Source organism: Oreochromis aureus, linkage group 19, assembly GCF_013358895.1.
Source record: "Oreochromis aureus strain Israel breed Guangdong linkage group 19, ZZ_aureus, whole genome shotgun sequence".
In the NCBI taxonomy this organism is placed as follows: Eukaryota; Metazoa; Chordata; class Actinopteri; order Cichliformes; family Cichlidae; genus Oreochromis; species Oreochromis aureus.
Window position 1 is genome coordinate 15,579,640 of NC_052960.1, and position 14,037 is coordinate 15,593,676.

At 38.3% G+C, this 14,037-nt stretch overlaps 2 protein-coding genes across 6 annotated transcripts; one reads left to right on the top strand and one right to left on the bottom strand.

Moving 5' to 3' along the window:
- The first annotated feature begins 2,498 nt into the window (after positions 1-2,498).
- Positions 2,499-4,840, top strand: LOC116327058. 2 transcript variants are annotated; one of them, XM_031748529.2, is made up of 3 exons: positions 2,499-3,290; positions 3,406-3,473; positions 3,843-4,840. In XM_031748529.2, the coding sequence occupies exons 1-3, from the start codon at positions 2,781-2,783 to the stop codon at positions 3,943-3,945; spliced, it is 681 nt and encodes a 226-aa protein (XP_031604389.1). In that variant the 5' UTR covers positions 2,499-2,780; the 3' UTR covers positions 3,946-4,840. The 2 variants fall into 2 exon arrangements, with proteins under 2 accessions (XP_031604389.1, XP_039459724.1); XM_039603790.1 differs by having other exon boundaries at positions 3,418-3,473.
- A 102-nt stretch (positions 4,841-4,942) lies between these two features.
- LOC116327063 (kelch domain-containing protein 1-like) lies at positions 4,943-12,861 on the bottom strand. Of its 4 annotated transcripts, none has more exons than XM_031748538.2 (14): positions 12,734-12,861; positions 12,312-12,466; positions 11,685-11,755; positions 11,329-11,446; positions 10,839-10,951; positions 10,106-10,193; positions 9,848-9,931; positions 8,030-8,110; positions 7,881-7,939; positions 7,641-7,750; positions 7,463-7,535; positions 7,277-7,361; positions 5,891-5,943; positions 4,943-5,225 (listed from the first exon to the last, which is right to left on the bottom strand). In XM_031748538.2, the coding sequence occupies exons 2-14, from the start codon at positions 12,417-12,419 to the stop codon at positions 5,081-5,083; spliced, it is 1,188 nt and encodes a 395-aa protein (XP_031604398.1). In that variant the 5' UTR covers positions 12,420-12,466; positions 12,734-12,861; the 3' UTR covers positions 4,943-5,080. The 4 variants fall into 4 exon arrangements, with proteins under 4 accessions (XP_031604398.1, XP_031604400.1, XP_039459723.1 ...); XM_031748540.2 differs by having other exon boundaries at positions 12,738-12,848; XM_039603789.1 differs by having other exon boundaries at positions 12,730-12,833.
- Positions 12,862-14,037: the final 1,176 nt, after the last annotated feature.

Below are 14,037 nucleotides of genomic sequence, written 5' to 3' on the forward strand. Positions count from 1 at the left end.
TCCTTTCCCTGTAGAAAATCTGTAATGTATCCATGACTTCAGAGGGATTATATGGCCTTGGATTCATTTCCTGCAGACTTACTCTAATATAGGGAACTACTACATCCCTAACCTTAACCTTAAGGCATGCCGTCACCTTTAAATTTAAGGATTTATGTTATAGCGACTTGTTTATGTTCATGAAAGGAAGCCATGTGCCCAGAATGTAACAATGTAAACAAAATGAGGTCCCCACAACATGAGTAAGACCTGCTCACCACACACATACACACACATTTTCTTGTCTATCTTTGTGAGAACATTCAGCAGTGTGATATATTTTCTAGCCCCTTAACCAAGTCTTAGGCATCCAACTAAGAAGTGTGTTTGGTTCACTTGTTTAGGCTATATTTTAAACCTATTAAATTTACTTCTAAAACAGTAAAACCATAACAGTGCCTCTCAGTATTTTGCTTATGTTGGAACTGTTGGAGTAAGATCCCATATACAAATGTGGATTTTTCTGTTACTGTAGGAAAGTCTGGATCTGATTATTGTGAGGCAAAATCTGAAGTTATATAAAAAAGAGGATTTTTTTTTATATTGTGATGATGAATCAATTTATATGACGTGGTCTTGCCAAAGACGGGTGTGGTCTTTTGTGAGTCTGTAGGGAAATATTTATATAGTCATATTTTTTCGATTAAAGAAAAAGGTCCGATTCAATGTGGTCTTCATTAAGACATCATTTAGGCTAAGAAAAAATAAGAAGGAATAAATTGCTTTACAGTGTTGTGGTGTGTAGATCCTGTTGACCCTGTCCTATTAATGCTTGTCTTCCGAGGAAAGAGGTCCAGGCAGTTTTACTGGGATGCCTATCAGCGGGCAGCTGCCTTGTTAAATACTCTCCAGAGATTTGGTTTGGTTTTTTTTTTACAAACATATGGCAGTTTCTTTCCTTTTTTACTCAAACACAACAACAATGCTTTTATTTGTTGTCCTCCAAATGAAGCAGCTGAGTCATAATAATTAACATTTTTCACATATGCTGTTCTGCTGTTGGGAGGGAACAAAGGACGTTTGTATCCACAACACTGCAAAAGCAAATCATGTCTGCTGATTCAGAGTTTGCATAGGATATGATGTACAAAGCTAAACCGAATCCAAGGTCAGCGTTTCATAAACGCTTTTTCCAGTCTTTCAAACTTCGTCCATACTGGAGGAATATTCTTGAATCTGGAAGAAGTAAGAGAAACCACAGTTATGTAGCGAGCTGGGCCGTGGCTTCTATTTTGTGGCAGATCCTCCCCCTCGTCTGGAAGCTGTTGAATTTTTCTCCAGATGTGGCGGCCCGATCTCTTTAATGATACACCAGAGTGCAGTGCAGGGGGAGAGTTAACAGAAGTAGAGGTTGAAAATAACATAAACGAGACTGCTCGAGAAGCAGGGCTGGAAAGTAAGCATGTTGTTGAAGTTTTATGTTTGACTACTGACTACTAGCTCTGAATCTCCATTTTTTCCCCTAAAAGGCAATCTCTGAGATTATCCAATCTTTGGACAGCATCACTGAAATGGAGAGAGTCAGTAGTAGGAGGTTTTCATACTAAATGTGATCAGGATGCCACACAGGCTCTTGCGTCATGATGAGATGTAGCTAACTGCAGCTGAGAGTGTATGGAAGAAGAGCTATTTTTATATTTCAGTATCATTTTACTTTTAAAAGTTTGCAGGTTAAGTAAGATTTGCCGACATGCTGCGTGTGTTTTTTAAAAATCAGTCACCAATACAGGAATTTCCTCAATGAGACATTTGAGACCTGCAGGCCGACTTGCTTTTTTTCCACTCTCACATTGCCAATTTCCTAAACGACAGGTGTCTTTGACTTGGTCATCCTCCAGAGAGAACAGGTTGCACAGCTGTCTGGCACACACTCGCATGTGCACACACACACAAGTAAGAAAAGAGAGAGAGAAAATGAGGCACTTAATGAAAGACGGCAAACAAGTTTTTTTTCTTTTACTTTGGTGCACTCTGGGTTTTTGTTGGACGGCTTTGGCACTGAGGTGCTCCTGTCATGTCTTTTGTATGCGCAAGTGGACCAAACAAAAGCTTATTGAGGAATCTCTGGGAAGCCCGAGCTGTTGGAAAGGAATGCCCTCTCTCATGGTCCAGCACTTTAATCTTAATCATTCACTGGAGGAGCGGGGCTCCTGCATCAGGGTGACAGGAATTCACTCACTGTTGGCCCCAATAAAATCTATTAGGTGAAGAAGGGAAATAGGCTGGTCATGTTTCTGATACAGACAAATTCGACTAATTGTTCCTGTTAGCCTTTCAAAATGACTCCCTATCATTAAAGGGAACACGTGAATATTTACGTATATTTCCGTTTTTGGGGATTGGTTGCTTAAATCCATGAGAATACACAGGCAGATGTTATTTTTTTTAGCAGTAGACACAATGGAGGATGTGTGTTTCCCCCTATAAGAAGGCGGAGTTTTCTCCCTGGGGTCCTGAGCCAAACTTGGTTATGTAAGGGATACACAGTTTCTCATCTTGATTTGGAGTTACTCGAAAGTTTACTGCAGTTTATTTTAACAACCTGTCTGTAGAAACATTTTAAAGAAAAGCTTACTTTTTTGCCAAAGAACTGCCTTCCTATCGTAAAACTAATTGAAGACTGACCTTAACCACTGCCAAGGACCACGCTTTTGTTGGTTAATATTCAACTGCAAAAGCGCTTGGCGTGCCTCAGGAGCAATTTGGAAATGAGACTCTACTAGCAGCCCAGACACACGGACATGGGCTCGGGTACAAGCCGAGGAAAAAGAGTCGCACCTGCTTGTGTCAGCGAGGTAAACGTGACCAAAACGGGGACCGATGTCGCTTCGCCTCAAAAGGACAACCGTCCGTTCAAGCCTCTTAAAATTCAGTCAGTTTTGCGCAATGTGCGTAACCGTGCGCAACCTGACTGCCACAGCGAAGGGCAGGATTCGGACTTTTCTGGGAATGAGGAGGATATTGATGGAGAACTGGACACAGTTATGGCAGATTACACAGAAAGAGAGAGCGCTTCCGTAAAGAAGACCCCTCCGAAGAAGACGTTCATCAGATCCAAAACATACGGACTGTGTCATTTCAGCCAGGAGGACGCTGAAGACGACTTCAGCTCTGCTCCGAGGCTCCGAGCGTCAGGAAGAGACCAAGAGCCACGTGTCGCACACAGTGTGTCAAGAGATGTAAACAAGAAGGGCAACGCTGCCTTCGCACACGTTAAAAAGCACACATCTGGCTGCCCCACCGAGCACAATGTAAGGACTTTTATGTTTCTACTTTTAAGTACTTTTGCCAGGTTGTAATCCAGTTTATTAGAGCAAGTGAACAAAAGTATGCTTTATCTATCCTTCCCTCTCTGATTTATGTCAGTCCTCCTCACAGGGCTGTTTGACAACAGAGGCTTTGTCGGAAGACGTCCCCACATCAGAACAACAACCGTAAGTAGGCAACTTAAATAAATTATTAATTCCTGAGCTCAGTGGAGGAAAAAGGCGCAGAGCCAGATCAAATTAACCTTAAAGGGGAGGAATACCAAATTTATTATTCTCAGAGCGTATCAGATACGCCAGATGTTTGCAAGCCGGGGAGAAACAGACAAGTGTCTATTGTTGAAGAATGCCAATAAGAAAAACATTCATATTTCCAACTTTATTCCAACTTTCTCACAGCGCCATTTTTGTTTTGTGAGTTTTGTTTTGTTTGGGCCTCTACACACTGAGCGTTGGGTTAAACTGTTAAAATATGTGTCACATACATTTACTGTTTTTAATCTTCACCTTCCTGATGTGGGTCTCTACATTTCCCAGGACGTTTGGTAGCTGCCATGGCTCTTCTCTCACCACGCCAGTCATCCTGTACGATGGATCAGAAGAGGAGCTGATGGATACCATTGAAAGAGAGTTTAGCTGACCCTCCGAGCTAAGAAAGCTCTTCTTTTAGCAAGCTCTCACGACAGGAAACCATTTGTATTCAAAGAAAGGGAACAAGGGTTTATTCTGACAAATTTCCTGCTAGCAGGAAAGGCTGCACAATCTGTATTTATGCAGGGTTGCCAGGAAAAAAATAATTAACACAGTCTGTGTTGAACTTAAAACAGCATCACTCCCAGTCTTTGCATTTAGCCAAGTCTTATTTAACAACATGAAGCAGTAATTGCAGAGTTAAAACACCAGCTTGACTATGTGCCAGGAAGCTCTCCTCACACTCACCAGGGTTGGGTTTCTGAAGCAGATAGGGTGTTACTGTCCAGGTCGACTCCTACTGAGCACTCATTTGTTACCTATTACTAACATGGTTTAACATGTCTGTTTGATGAGACAACACAGACCCTTTCTGCCAGTTCTGTAAATGTCAGCAGGAGAGGCACATGCTTGTGATCTTTTAGCAGTAAAGATGAACATGTTTCCACCAGCAGTTTTGTGTGAGCATAAAGTGTTCAGGGCTTTAGTTTCTCATGTAGCAAACCCTGCCAAGGTATGAGCAGAGAATGTTTACCTAACATTTCCTTCCTGACCACAGCTCCTGCACTTTCTCCACCCTGCGAGAATGTGGCAACAGAGAGACTTTTAGTTGGGCAAAGTCTCTGTTTCTGCTGACACAATTCAGCCATTGAAACACTTCAAAATAAAAGCCTGCTGCCACTTAGTGGCAGAACGCAGAAGTTGTGTGCATGAATACAAACGTGAAATTTTAAGTGGATACTCTAGGTATATCAAACTTTTTATTGGAAATTTCCAATATGAAAATTTGGAAGCAGAGTTTAAAATTTTTTGTGTGTTTGAAATAAAAAAGCAAAAAATGTCGAGTTGTTGGTCATGTGACTACTCTGGGAGAAAACGCGTCTGTAGCTGCTCTGTTCTGCTGAATGAGACTTATCTGTGTAGTGTAATAATCTGCATCAGGCAAATCAAAGTGTCAATCTGTCATTTATTCAACGCAGTCATCGCAGGGACTGTAGGCAGACAGTACAAAATAAAATAGTAATTTGTAAAACAATAAAGGAGAAATATAGCACTTTACACATAGCATGGCATTCAAGGTCTTTTTAGCTAGTCATTTGCTTCTTCGAAGGCCTGTAGAAAGAGATCCTTCTCTGTAAGAGCTTTAGTAGCGTGAGAGGCAGGAGAGGAAGTTGATTTCGGAGCACCTCGTTGTTTCTCACATTCTTTGCAATGTAATCCTCACAAATCCTGTCAGGAGGAGAAAAAAAAGCCTGTCAATTCTCATTTCTATTTTGGGAGACGAATGCATATTTAAAGTAACGTGCCCTACAAAGCAGCAGATACTTTGGACAGCAGATATTTTTACTTGTCTCTAACAGAGCTGCTGCAGGACAAACTTGTTTGTAGCAATAAAGCGAGAATAACGGTAGGTCAGGCAAGGCTGATGGCGCCTGTGAAAACCCCACCTCCATCCCACTTTGCTTCCTATTCATTTTGCATCGGACTTAATAAGTGCTGCAATGCTCTGTGTCGTACAAGGAATCTCGCTTTTACTTTTCTTGCCTTAGCTTTTTCATGCAAGTTCCCAAAATTGGGCCATGCTCCCCCTTCTTCTTGAGCTGCTCCCTTTAGGGGTCACCATAGCAGATCATCTCACCCTATGCTTAGCATCCACTTCCGTCACACCGACCCTCTGCATGTCCCCCTTCACAACATCCATCAAACATATGGGTCAAACTCAAATTACTGCAGATGGAAACAAACATCTTTTGACCTCGGTGGTCCTTCCTGAAGTCATTTATTTCACTTTTCTTCAAGTCAGAATATCTGCTGTGCAAAATTGTTAGTATTTACTTTTTTTGTAAATAAAATGACATCTTGGTGGTAAAGGTATCACATAGAAAGTTTTTTACCTAAACAGAGGATATGGTTGCATCTGAAAAACAAGTGCATCATTGCAGTGACCCTGAAAAGAAATACACAAGGTTTACATAGGTTCACATCCGTAGACATATTTGTAGTCTTCACTACAACACTTTTAACACTCAGTGTTAAAATAGTTAACTTTAATTAAAATGTTTGATTCTTCATTCATTTCTTGTCTTATTTGCAGTGTTGCATTTTACTGTGCTGTTATATATTTTTTTAAAGTTCTTCATAGTCTTTTATCACCATTATATCGTCATTATTTGTCTCTGATTGGAGTAGGTACACTCACAGGGATCATTTTGTGCAGAACATAGAGTCATGTGATGCGTGAGACACCCCACTTTATGTGAATGCACACGGTGCCTGAGGCAGAAACTGCTTCTCAACAGAGAAAGTGGATAACCATCTTGGTGATACCCATTACCTCTGATATAGCTGTGTTGAACTTGCTTCCTCATATAGCACTCTGACATGCTCTGCAGGTTATGTTTCAGTTAAGAGATAAACAGTACAAAAACACCACCTGATCACAAATCAATTCTCTGGAAAACAGTGTCACCATTCCTGGAAGAGCCCATGTAAAGGCAGATCTATAGTTTAAAAAGACAGTTTAAAGTCTGTTTTTTTCATCAGGAACAAGTGTAGTCATTGCTCTTTTTTTTTTTGCTGCTGGCTAAAAGCAATTTTATCCAAGTAAATTTATATGTTCTTTAAATCTTATTATATATAAACCTTAAACGTGTTGCTCTGGTATAACATTTACAAGTAAACCCACTTACTGGTCTGAAATACAGTTTTATTCTTTACTTGCTCTTCCATCCAACCATTCTCTTCTTATCTAATTCAGAGTTACAAGGGTGCAGGAGCCAATATCACACTTTTTTATCAAACCCACTCACACAGTGCTGCCTCGGCTGCAGTTGTGTCACCTTTAGCCGATATTATGTGTTCAGATTTTTCATATTTTCCTAATATGAAAAAAAAAGTTTGCCCTTTCTTTCTGAAATATGAAACTGTGCTGCCAGTAGACTTGTCCATGTCTATGATTGTTGTCTTTCATGTCATAGCTTGGAAGCCCTTAGTTAATTACCACCTTTGTTTGTGTCAGTGGAAGTGAAGCCAGATAAGCAAACGATAACTGTGCACGTTGAACTTGCTTTGAAGTACAAGCCCCTGCAGTATAAAGTAAACCCTGTTTAAATTTTACATACCATACATCTAAACGAAAACATAGTTTTCATGTTGCACCTGTGTCAGTGCAAAACTGGGAGGCTTTAGCATTGCCACATGATGATTTCCAAAGACGTGGAAAATTAAACTAACTTCACCTTTGTTTTTAGCTTCTACATGCGTCTCCCTCTGATACTTACAGTGTCGACAAGCAAGATGTAGTCACAACTTCCACCAAACACAATCACATCATCATCTTTGCCTGGATTAGCTGTGTGCCACAACCTTAAACAGGAGAAGGTACCACTTAAAATCTGATCACAGTTTAAAACAATGCTTTATAATGTTTGTTCAGAGTAATAAATATTACATTCATAAGTTGTTACCTTGGCTTATTCTTAAAGGGATGCTCTAACTCTTTCCACTTCTTTGTTTCGACATCAAGCAACCACCCATCACCTAATCGAGAAAGGTTTGTTTTACTAAGAAGAAAACAACTAGAGGACATAAAAGGACCAAAGCAGCGAAGGAAATAAACTTGAACAAGAGGGTACATTTTCTTACTCATTGGTTTGCAGTCAACACTGAGACCTCCAAACAGGAACAAGGTGTTGTCTGATACTGCTGTGAGTGTGTGCCATGATCTCCCCACCGGACTTGGGGACAACGGGATTCTGGAAAACCGATTTGACATGACAGACACAGTTAACTTGAAAACTCAAAATACTGTTCCTCACTGTGAGCTCAGGTTCTGCATATACCACGTGAAAAGGTACAGTTTAGCAGTGACACATGGTTACATACATTTCTGACCATGTCCATGATTCAAGGTTTAAGCAATGGATGTCATTTGTCCTGGTTTCCTGCATTTAAAAAACAGCACAAGTAACTTTCTCTGATCAACACAACATGCATCCATAAACACTACATTGAAAACCAACTGGGACTCTTACCATAACTCTACCTCCACAAATGTATCCTCTGCAACCAAGCGCAGCACTGCCATGGGCTGCCCTCGGAGCAGGAGCTCGGCCCTGCAAGCAAAAACAGTATTGTGTATAGTACTGTGCAAAAGTCTCAAGCTACCCCAACATTTCTTTATTTTTTTGCCTCCAGGGACCCAGATGTTCTGGGAATTTTTTTTAAAGTTCTTGATGAGGAGTTCTCCAGACTTTCTGAAGGTCAAAGTTTTTCTTTGGATATTTGTTGCATTTTAACTAATTTCTCAGTCCTTGTACCTGACTGTTTCAGAGGAATGTTACATTTTCTGTACAACATTGAATGTCTACAAGCATTTCAACCAATGGTGTTTTCAAAATAGATAGAATTATGAACAGAAATGTACCATCAGATTTTGTTTCATTTACTTATTTTTTAGCCACTCAGAGATAGACTTTCTAATGTGATCATTGTCCCTACTGCATAACCCAAATATGCTTGAGCTTCAGTGCACAAAACTGATGATCTGACATTCTCTATTCAATCTGCTCTCCATTAGTTTCGGTAAGTCATCCCAGTCCCCAGACCGTCACACTACCACCACCATTTTTGACTGTTGGTATGTTCTTTATTGAAATGCTGTGTTAGTTTTATGCCAGATGTAAAGGAATTCAAACCTTCCAAAAAGTTAAACTTTTTTTTTCATCAGTCCACAGAATATTTTACCAAACATCTTTGAGCTCATCAAGTTTCTCCTTGGAGGTCTCCCATGAATGCTGTTTTTGCCCAGTTTCTTTCTTATTGTTGAATCATGAACTCCTAACTGAGGCCAGTGAGGCTGGCCTCTCTCTAGATCTCTAGATGTTTTTGTGGCTTCTTTTCTGACCTCCTGGATGAGTCATCAATGAGCTCCTAGAGTAACTTTGGTCAGCCACCCACTTCTGGGAAGGTTCACCACTGTTCCAAGTTTTCTCCGTTTGTTTTTAGCTTCTACATGCGATGAGACCCAAGATGGCTCTCATCGTGGGTCACTGGATTCCCAAAGCCTTATAAGTGGCTTTGCAACCTTTTCCAGACTAACATATGTCAATAATTTGATTTTTCAGTTGTTTCTGTAGCTTTTTGAGATCTTTTAGCCTACCTACTTCACTTTGTTAGACAGACTCTATTTCAGTGATTTCTTGAGCCAACAGGTCTAATAGTAATCAGTCTTGGGGTTGGATAGTGAAATTGAACTCAGATTGTGGTTTATCACAGTTAATTCCTTCTTAAAAAGGGGAAAATTTTGTTTTTCAGGTAGGTTTGGATAGCTTTTTTCCCTTAATAAATGAAATCATAATTTAAAAACTGCTGTTTGTGTTTACATTGGTTATCTTTGTCTGAAATTACAATTTGTTTGATGATTTGTAATGACGATCATGTAATATGAAAGTAAATCAAATATGCAAAAAGATCAGCAAGAGGGCAAACCCTTTTTCACACTGTACATGGTAGCATTTCTTACAGATTGCACTGGATAAGAACATATTGCATCAGCTGTTTGTGTTCAGCTGTGTAAGCATGCCCTGCAGGAGCTGCAGTCAAAGATGTTCCACATTTCTTATACACTGTCTTATCAAACTGTTGTATAAAGATTGCATGTGCTCGATTTTGGAACACTTTGAGAGCAACAGTCAAACAAGCCTAGCCTTAAGTCTTAATAATAATCTTTTATTTATATTTCCATTTGTGAAGTTAGTAATTAACGTTTTATACCGTCAGAGGAAAAATCCCACACATGAAATTCCTGACTTCGGTCAATACCAGCATGAATTAATCTCAAACTGACTCACGTGGGTTCGCGGTTCATTCCAGCTGGACTGCATGGGGTCAAATATGTGAACTTCATTGTTCCATCCCCAAAAGACATCTCCCACCTGGCAATAACAAAAGAGCTAAGCAGGTGCAAAGAAGCTAACTTTTCTAACAAAAACTACTGAAAACTTGAAGTAAGTTTAACCAGATGCTAAAATGTGTCAATTTTTTCCTTTTAAAAAATCTCACAGAGACAGCTAAAAGATTTGTAGTGAGTAACAAAAAAAAAAAACTACCCATGAAGTTTCATCCACAATAAAGCTTCCAGTCCTCCGGTCGAGATCACTCAGCAGTTTGTGACCATAACCACCAAAGTAGGTGAGCCTGGAAAAATATCACACAAAAAGATCATTTCCATATCAACATAAAGTTATACATCCAATCAAGAACAGACGTAACGCTGAATAAACTCAACACAGGTTCTGATTTTGTTCAGATGAAGACTTTAAGATGAAGAATGCTAAAAAGATGTTGAAAGTTTGACAAAACCTGCATTTCACGTCAAATCCAAAACAGTAAATCAAAGATTACACGATTAACTTATAAGCTTATAATTATTGGGGGTTAAAAAGGGAGTAACCGCAAAACTTTGGATATAAAATTAAAGACAAAAAAAGTTAATTGTGTGGACGTCCAATTCTGCTCAGAAATTGGTGCAGGAAACAAAGACACATGGATAGCCTCTTCACTTCATGTATCAAAGTAAGTATCAAACAACAGGCATTCAATTAAAAAAATGAAAAAGACATGGAAACCTAATTTATCTATTTATCTATCCATTTTCTTTCACTTATCCAAACCAACGTCATGAGTGGAAAATTCAGTATCTACTCCAAATTTCTTTAGTACTAGTTTTTGACAAGTAATCTTAAAAATAGATTTTAGTTTACAACTACAGATTGCCTGTAGTGATTTATGTGGTAACAAAATGCTGAAAATTAAACTTAATTAAAATTTCACTGTGCTCACCGTCCGTTATAAACCCAGCAGGACAATTTGTCTCGGGGAGAGGGAGCTGAGCCAAACTCATGCATTATCCTCTTCCATGTATATTTCCCATCTTCCAGGTTGACGCAGTACATCTGTAGAATGAGAAACACTGATCAAATCTTCATTCCTTCATCTCTTTGCTGCATTTATTTATCAACATTTAACATTTTCTTTCAGCGAGGTCTTTCCACCTTAAGTTCAGGCCCATAGATACTTCTGTTTCGCACATAATTAAAAGGTTTATGTGGAGTTTTTGACCACTAGAGGCACTACAGAGTAATCTTTAAATGATCAAGAATTCCAGCTACTGATCATGGACACAACAAACACCATCTCTGCAAATGTTACATGAGGAAAGAAAGCATCAAGAGTGCTTGTTGAACCTGAAGCATTCACACAATGTAAACATAACTTTGTTTACAAAAAAAACACTGTCATTAACAGTCACTTCCTAAGATATCAGTCGAACCTGATTGGTCTGTCCATTGTCATCACAACCTCCAAATATATACATGTGTCCATTCATGTAGCTGCTGCAGGTTCCAGACATGGGGGGAGGGACGTCCCCATCCATGTGAAACACCTTCCTTCAGAAAAATGGAAAAAGGAAAAAGAAAATGCAGAAAAACTGCTTATATTCACTCACAACTCAGAAGTCAAACAGCCCCAGGAGAGTGCTTGTAAATCCAAACATAGCTGAAATGTCATATGACTCCAACACAATTGTCACGAGTTGAAAAACAGAGTAAAAGTCAGGGCTTAACAGGCATTGGTATTTTTTGTTTTGCAAACAAAAGCAAGCAGGAATTTGTTCAGTCTTCTTACCAAATACCTGCGTCTAGTTCATACACCCAGATTTCTTCATTAGGTAAGAAGACTTCTTCATCAGCAACAGACTGGAAAGAACAAAATAATTGAATAAATTAAGCACTTTAGCATAACGTCTCATTTAATTTTTATATTTTCATCTAAAGAAAACCAAAAACATGCTCATTACAAAACAGCGCTATTAAATTCGTTAGCAGTTACTTTCCGGTTCATGTGATAACATTGTTATGTAATGTCTCCAGGGAAGTGTTTGAGTCAGAAATGAAAAACAAAAAAGAAATTAAATTAAATTAAAAAAAATATTTTATATTAATATTTGATTCATCACTACTGATTCATTAACATATAAGAAGCATTATAATACAGGTGTAGGCGTTGGGGTTAGGTCATGTGGTTTGGGAAATTAAAGCAAAAAAAAAAAAAAAGCAAGAACCTGTCATATAAAATAATGCACAGCAGTCCTCTTTTATTTATGAATTTATTTTTATTTTTAATTTTATTAGGTATAAAGTGGCATATACAGTTAATGCCACCATTTAAATATCACAAGTTTAATACAGTACTGGAGAAATTTCCCTTCTGTTCCTTGTCATTTGTGTCTGTTATGTTTGAGTGTTTTCTCACCATATAGCCTCCCCACACATACAGGAGGTTGTCATGCAGCACAGCAGTATGTCCGCTTCGCTCCCGGGCGACCAGCTCCGAGCAGTGCCTCTCAAAGGCGGAATCCATAACTGACTGCTATTTAAACACAGAGACGTAAAGGTATGCACTTGAACCTAAAAATGACACAAAAAAGGAAAAAAATCGTTAAATATGTCAACTATGCTCAACCATATGTATTTACGAGAAGAAAGGCAACAGCTGTGAGCAGAAACTCGAACCATCCTACTGTCTTCGGTTTATGCTAAAGATTATTTGGGTATGCGAAAAGAAAAAATGGTAGTCTACTAATTCAAATGGCCAAAGCTAGGAACAGGTTTATACATAACCACAGTACAAAAACACTGAAAACTAATGTTTAAATAACCATACTTCGTACATACTCACGGGATGCAGCACGCTGTTAGCTGTCGTATATTATTTCTTCATGTTTTTAAACCTACATATTTTGGACAAGAAAGCCTCGGTGCCAAATACTGTAAACATAGCTACAAAATAAAATACAACTTCCGGCGAACCTCTTTCAGCATAAAATTCCGTTGTTGTTGTTTTTTTATTACACATATGAATATATGTTTTGGAAAACTGAACTCTAAATACAAATTTTCTTTAGTGAAGTATGGAAGCTTGTTTTTTCCACTGAAAGAAATGATAGGCAGAGGTAAAGAGAAAGTTACTATTTGTGTTTTTTATCTCAAAATTTCAACGTTATAACACAATAATTATCTCGAAAGTAACTTCGAGTAAGCTACAATACCTAACTCGAAATTTTAAGTTATTAAGTCAAAATTTCGAGATATTAAGCCAAGAACTTTACTCACGGACAGCATTTTGTCTTCTAATTTATTTATTTATTTATTTATGTATAGCTTTTTGTTTGGTTTTGTTTGTTTCAGAAAGCTTCCACAGGGTAAAGTTTGCTGTTGTATAATTATATTTAAATAATAAGCTCCTTTTTAAATAATCGTACACTGGATCTCCAAATGGGAGACGGGCATTGGTGAAAATCACTTGAGAAATAATCCCAAAAAATATAGATATATTATATCTAGAAGTTATAATTGTTTAAGGGAAATTAGTGCATAATTACAGGGACCCTGAAAAAAAGCAAGCCAAAACATGTGTGGAGGTTTTTGTCATCTTTTCAGGACTCTTGGACAAAACCATAAATGTCCCACTATTCACAGAAAAGTGCAAGGTATGCCAGCTTTGATTTAAACACACATCTGTCAGTCAGGAACATCCCAGAAAAGAGGATCCAGAAAGGCACTGCGCACGCCACAGTTATTCAGCTTGTACAACATGCAACAGTTTCTCTGTCCATCCATTCATAAGCACTAATAACCAGTACTTATGACTAATTACACTATATATTCAGTAATATATTCAAAAGGATTATTTATAAACTTGAATTTAAAGACAAATATTTTTCAAAGTTATACTCAAAATCAATTTCAAAATCAAAAACTACCATGAGACAAATACAGTTTTGGAGCAGAATTGTTTGTGTCATCGGTACAGTTAACTAGTGGCAATAAAGAATTACTAACGTGTGGTTGACTAGGGTAGCTTACTTACAAATAATGAAACTACTATGTTTTATGTTATTATCACAGTCTATAAATGGCAATAAAATATAAGGTGGCTTTAAACACGTGATAGAGTAATTGTATTCTGTTTTGTCAAA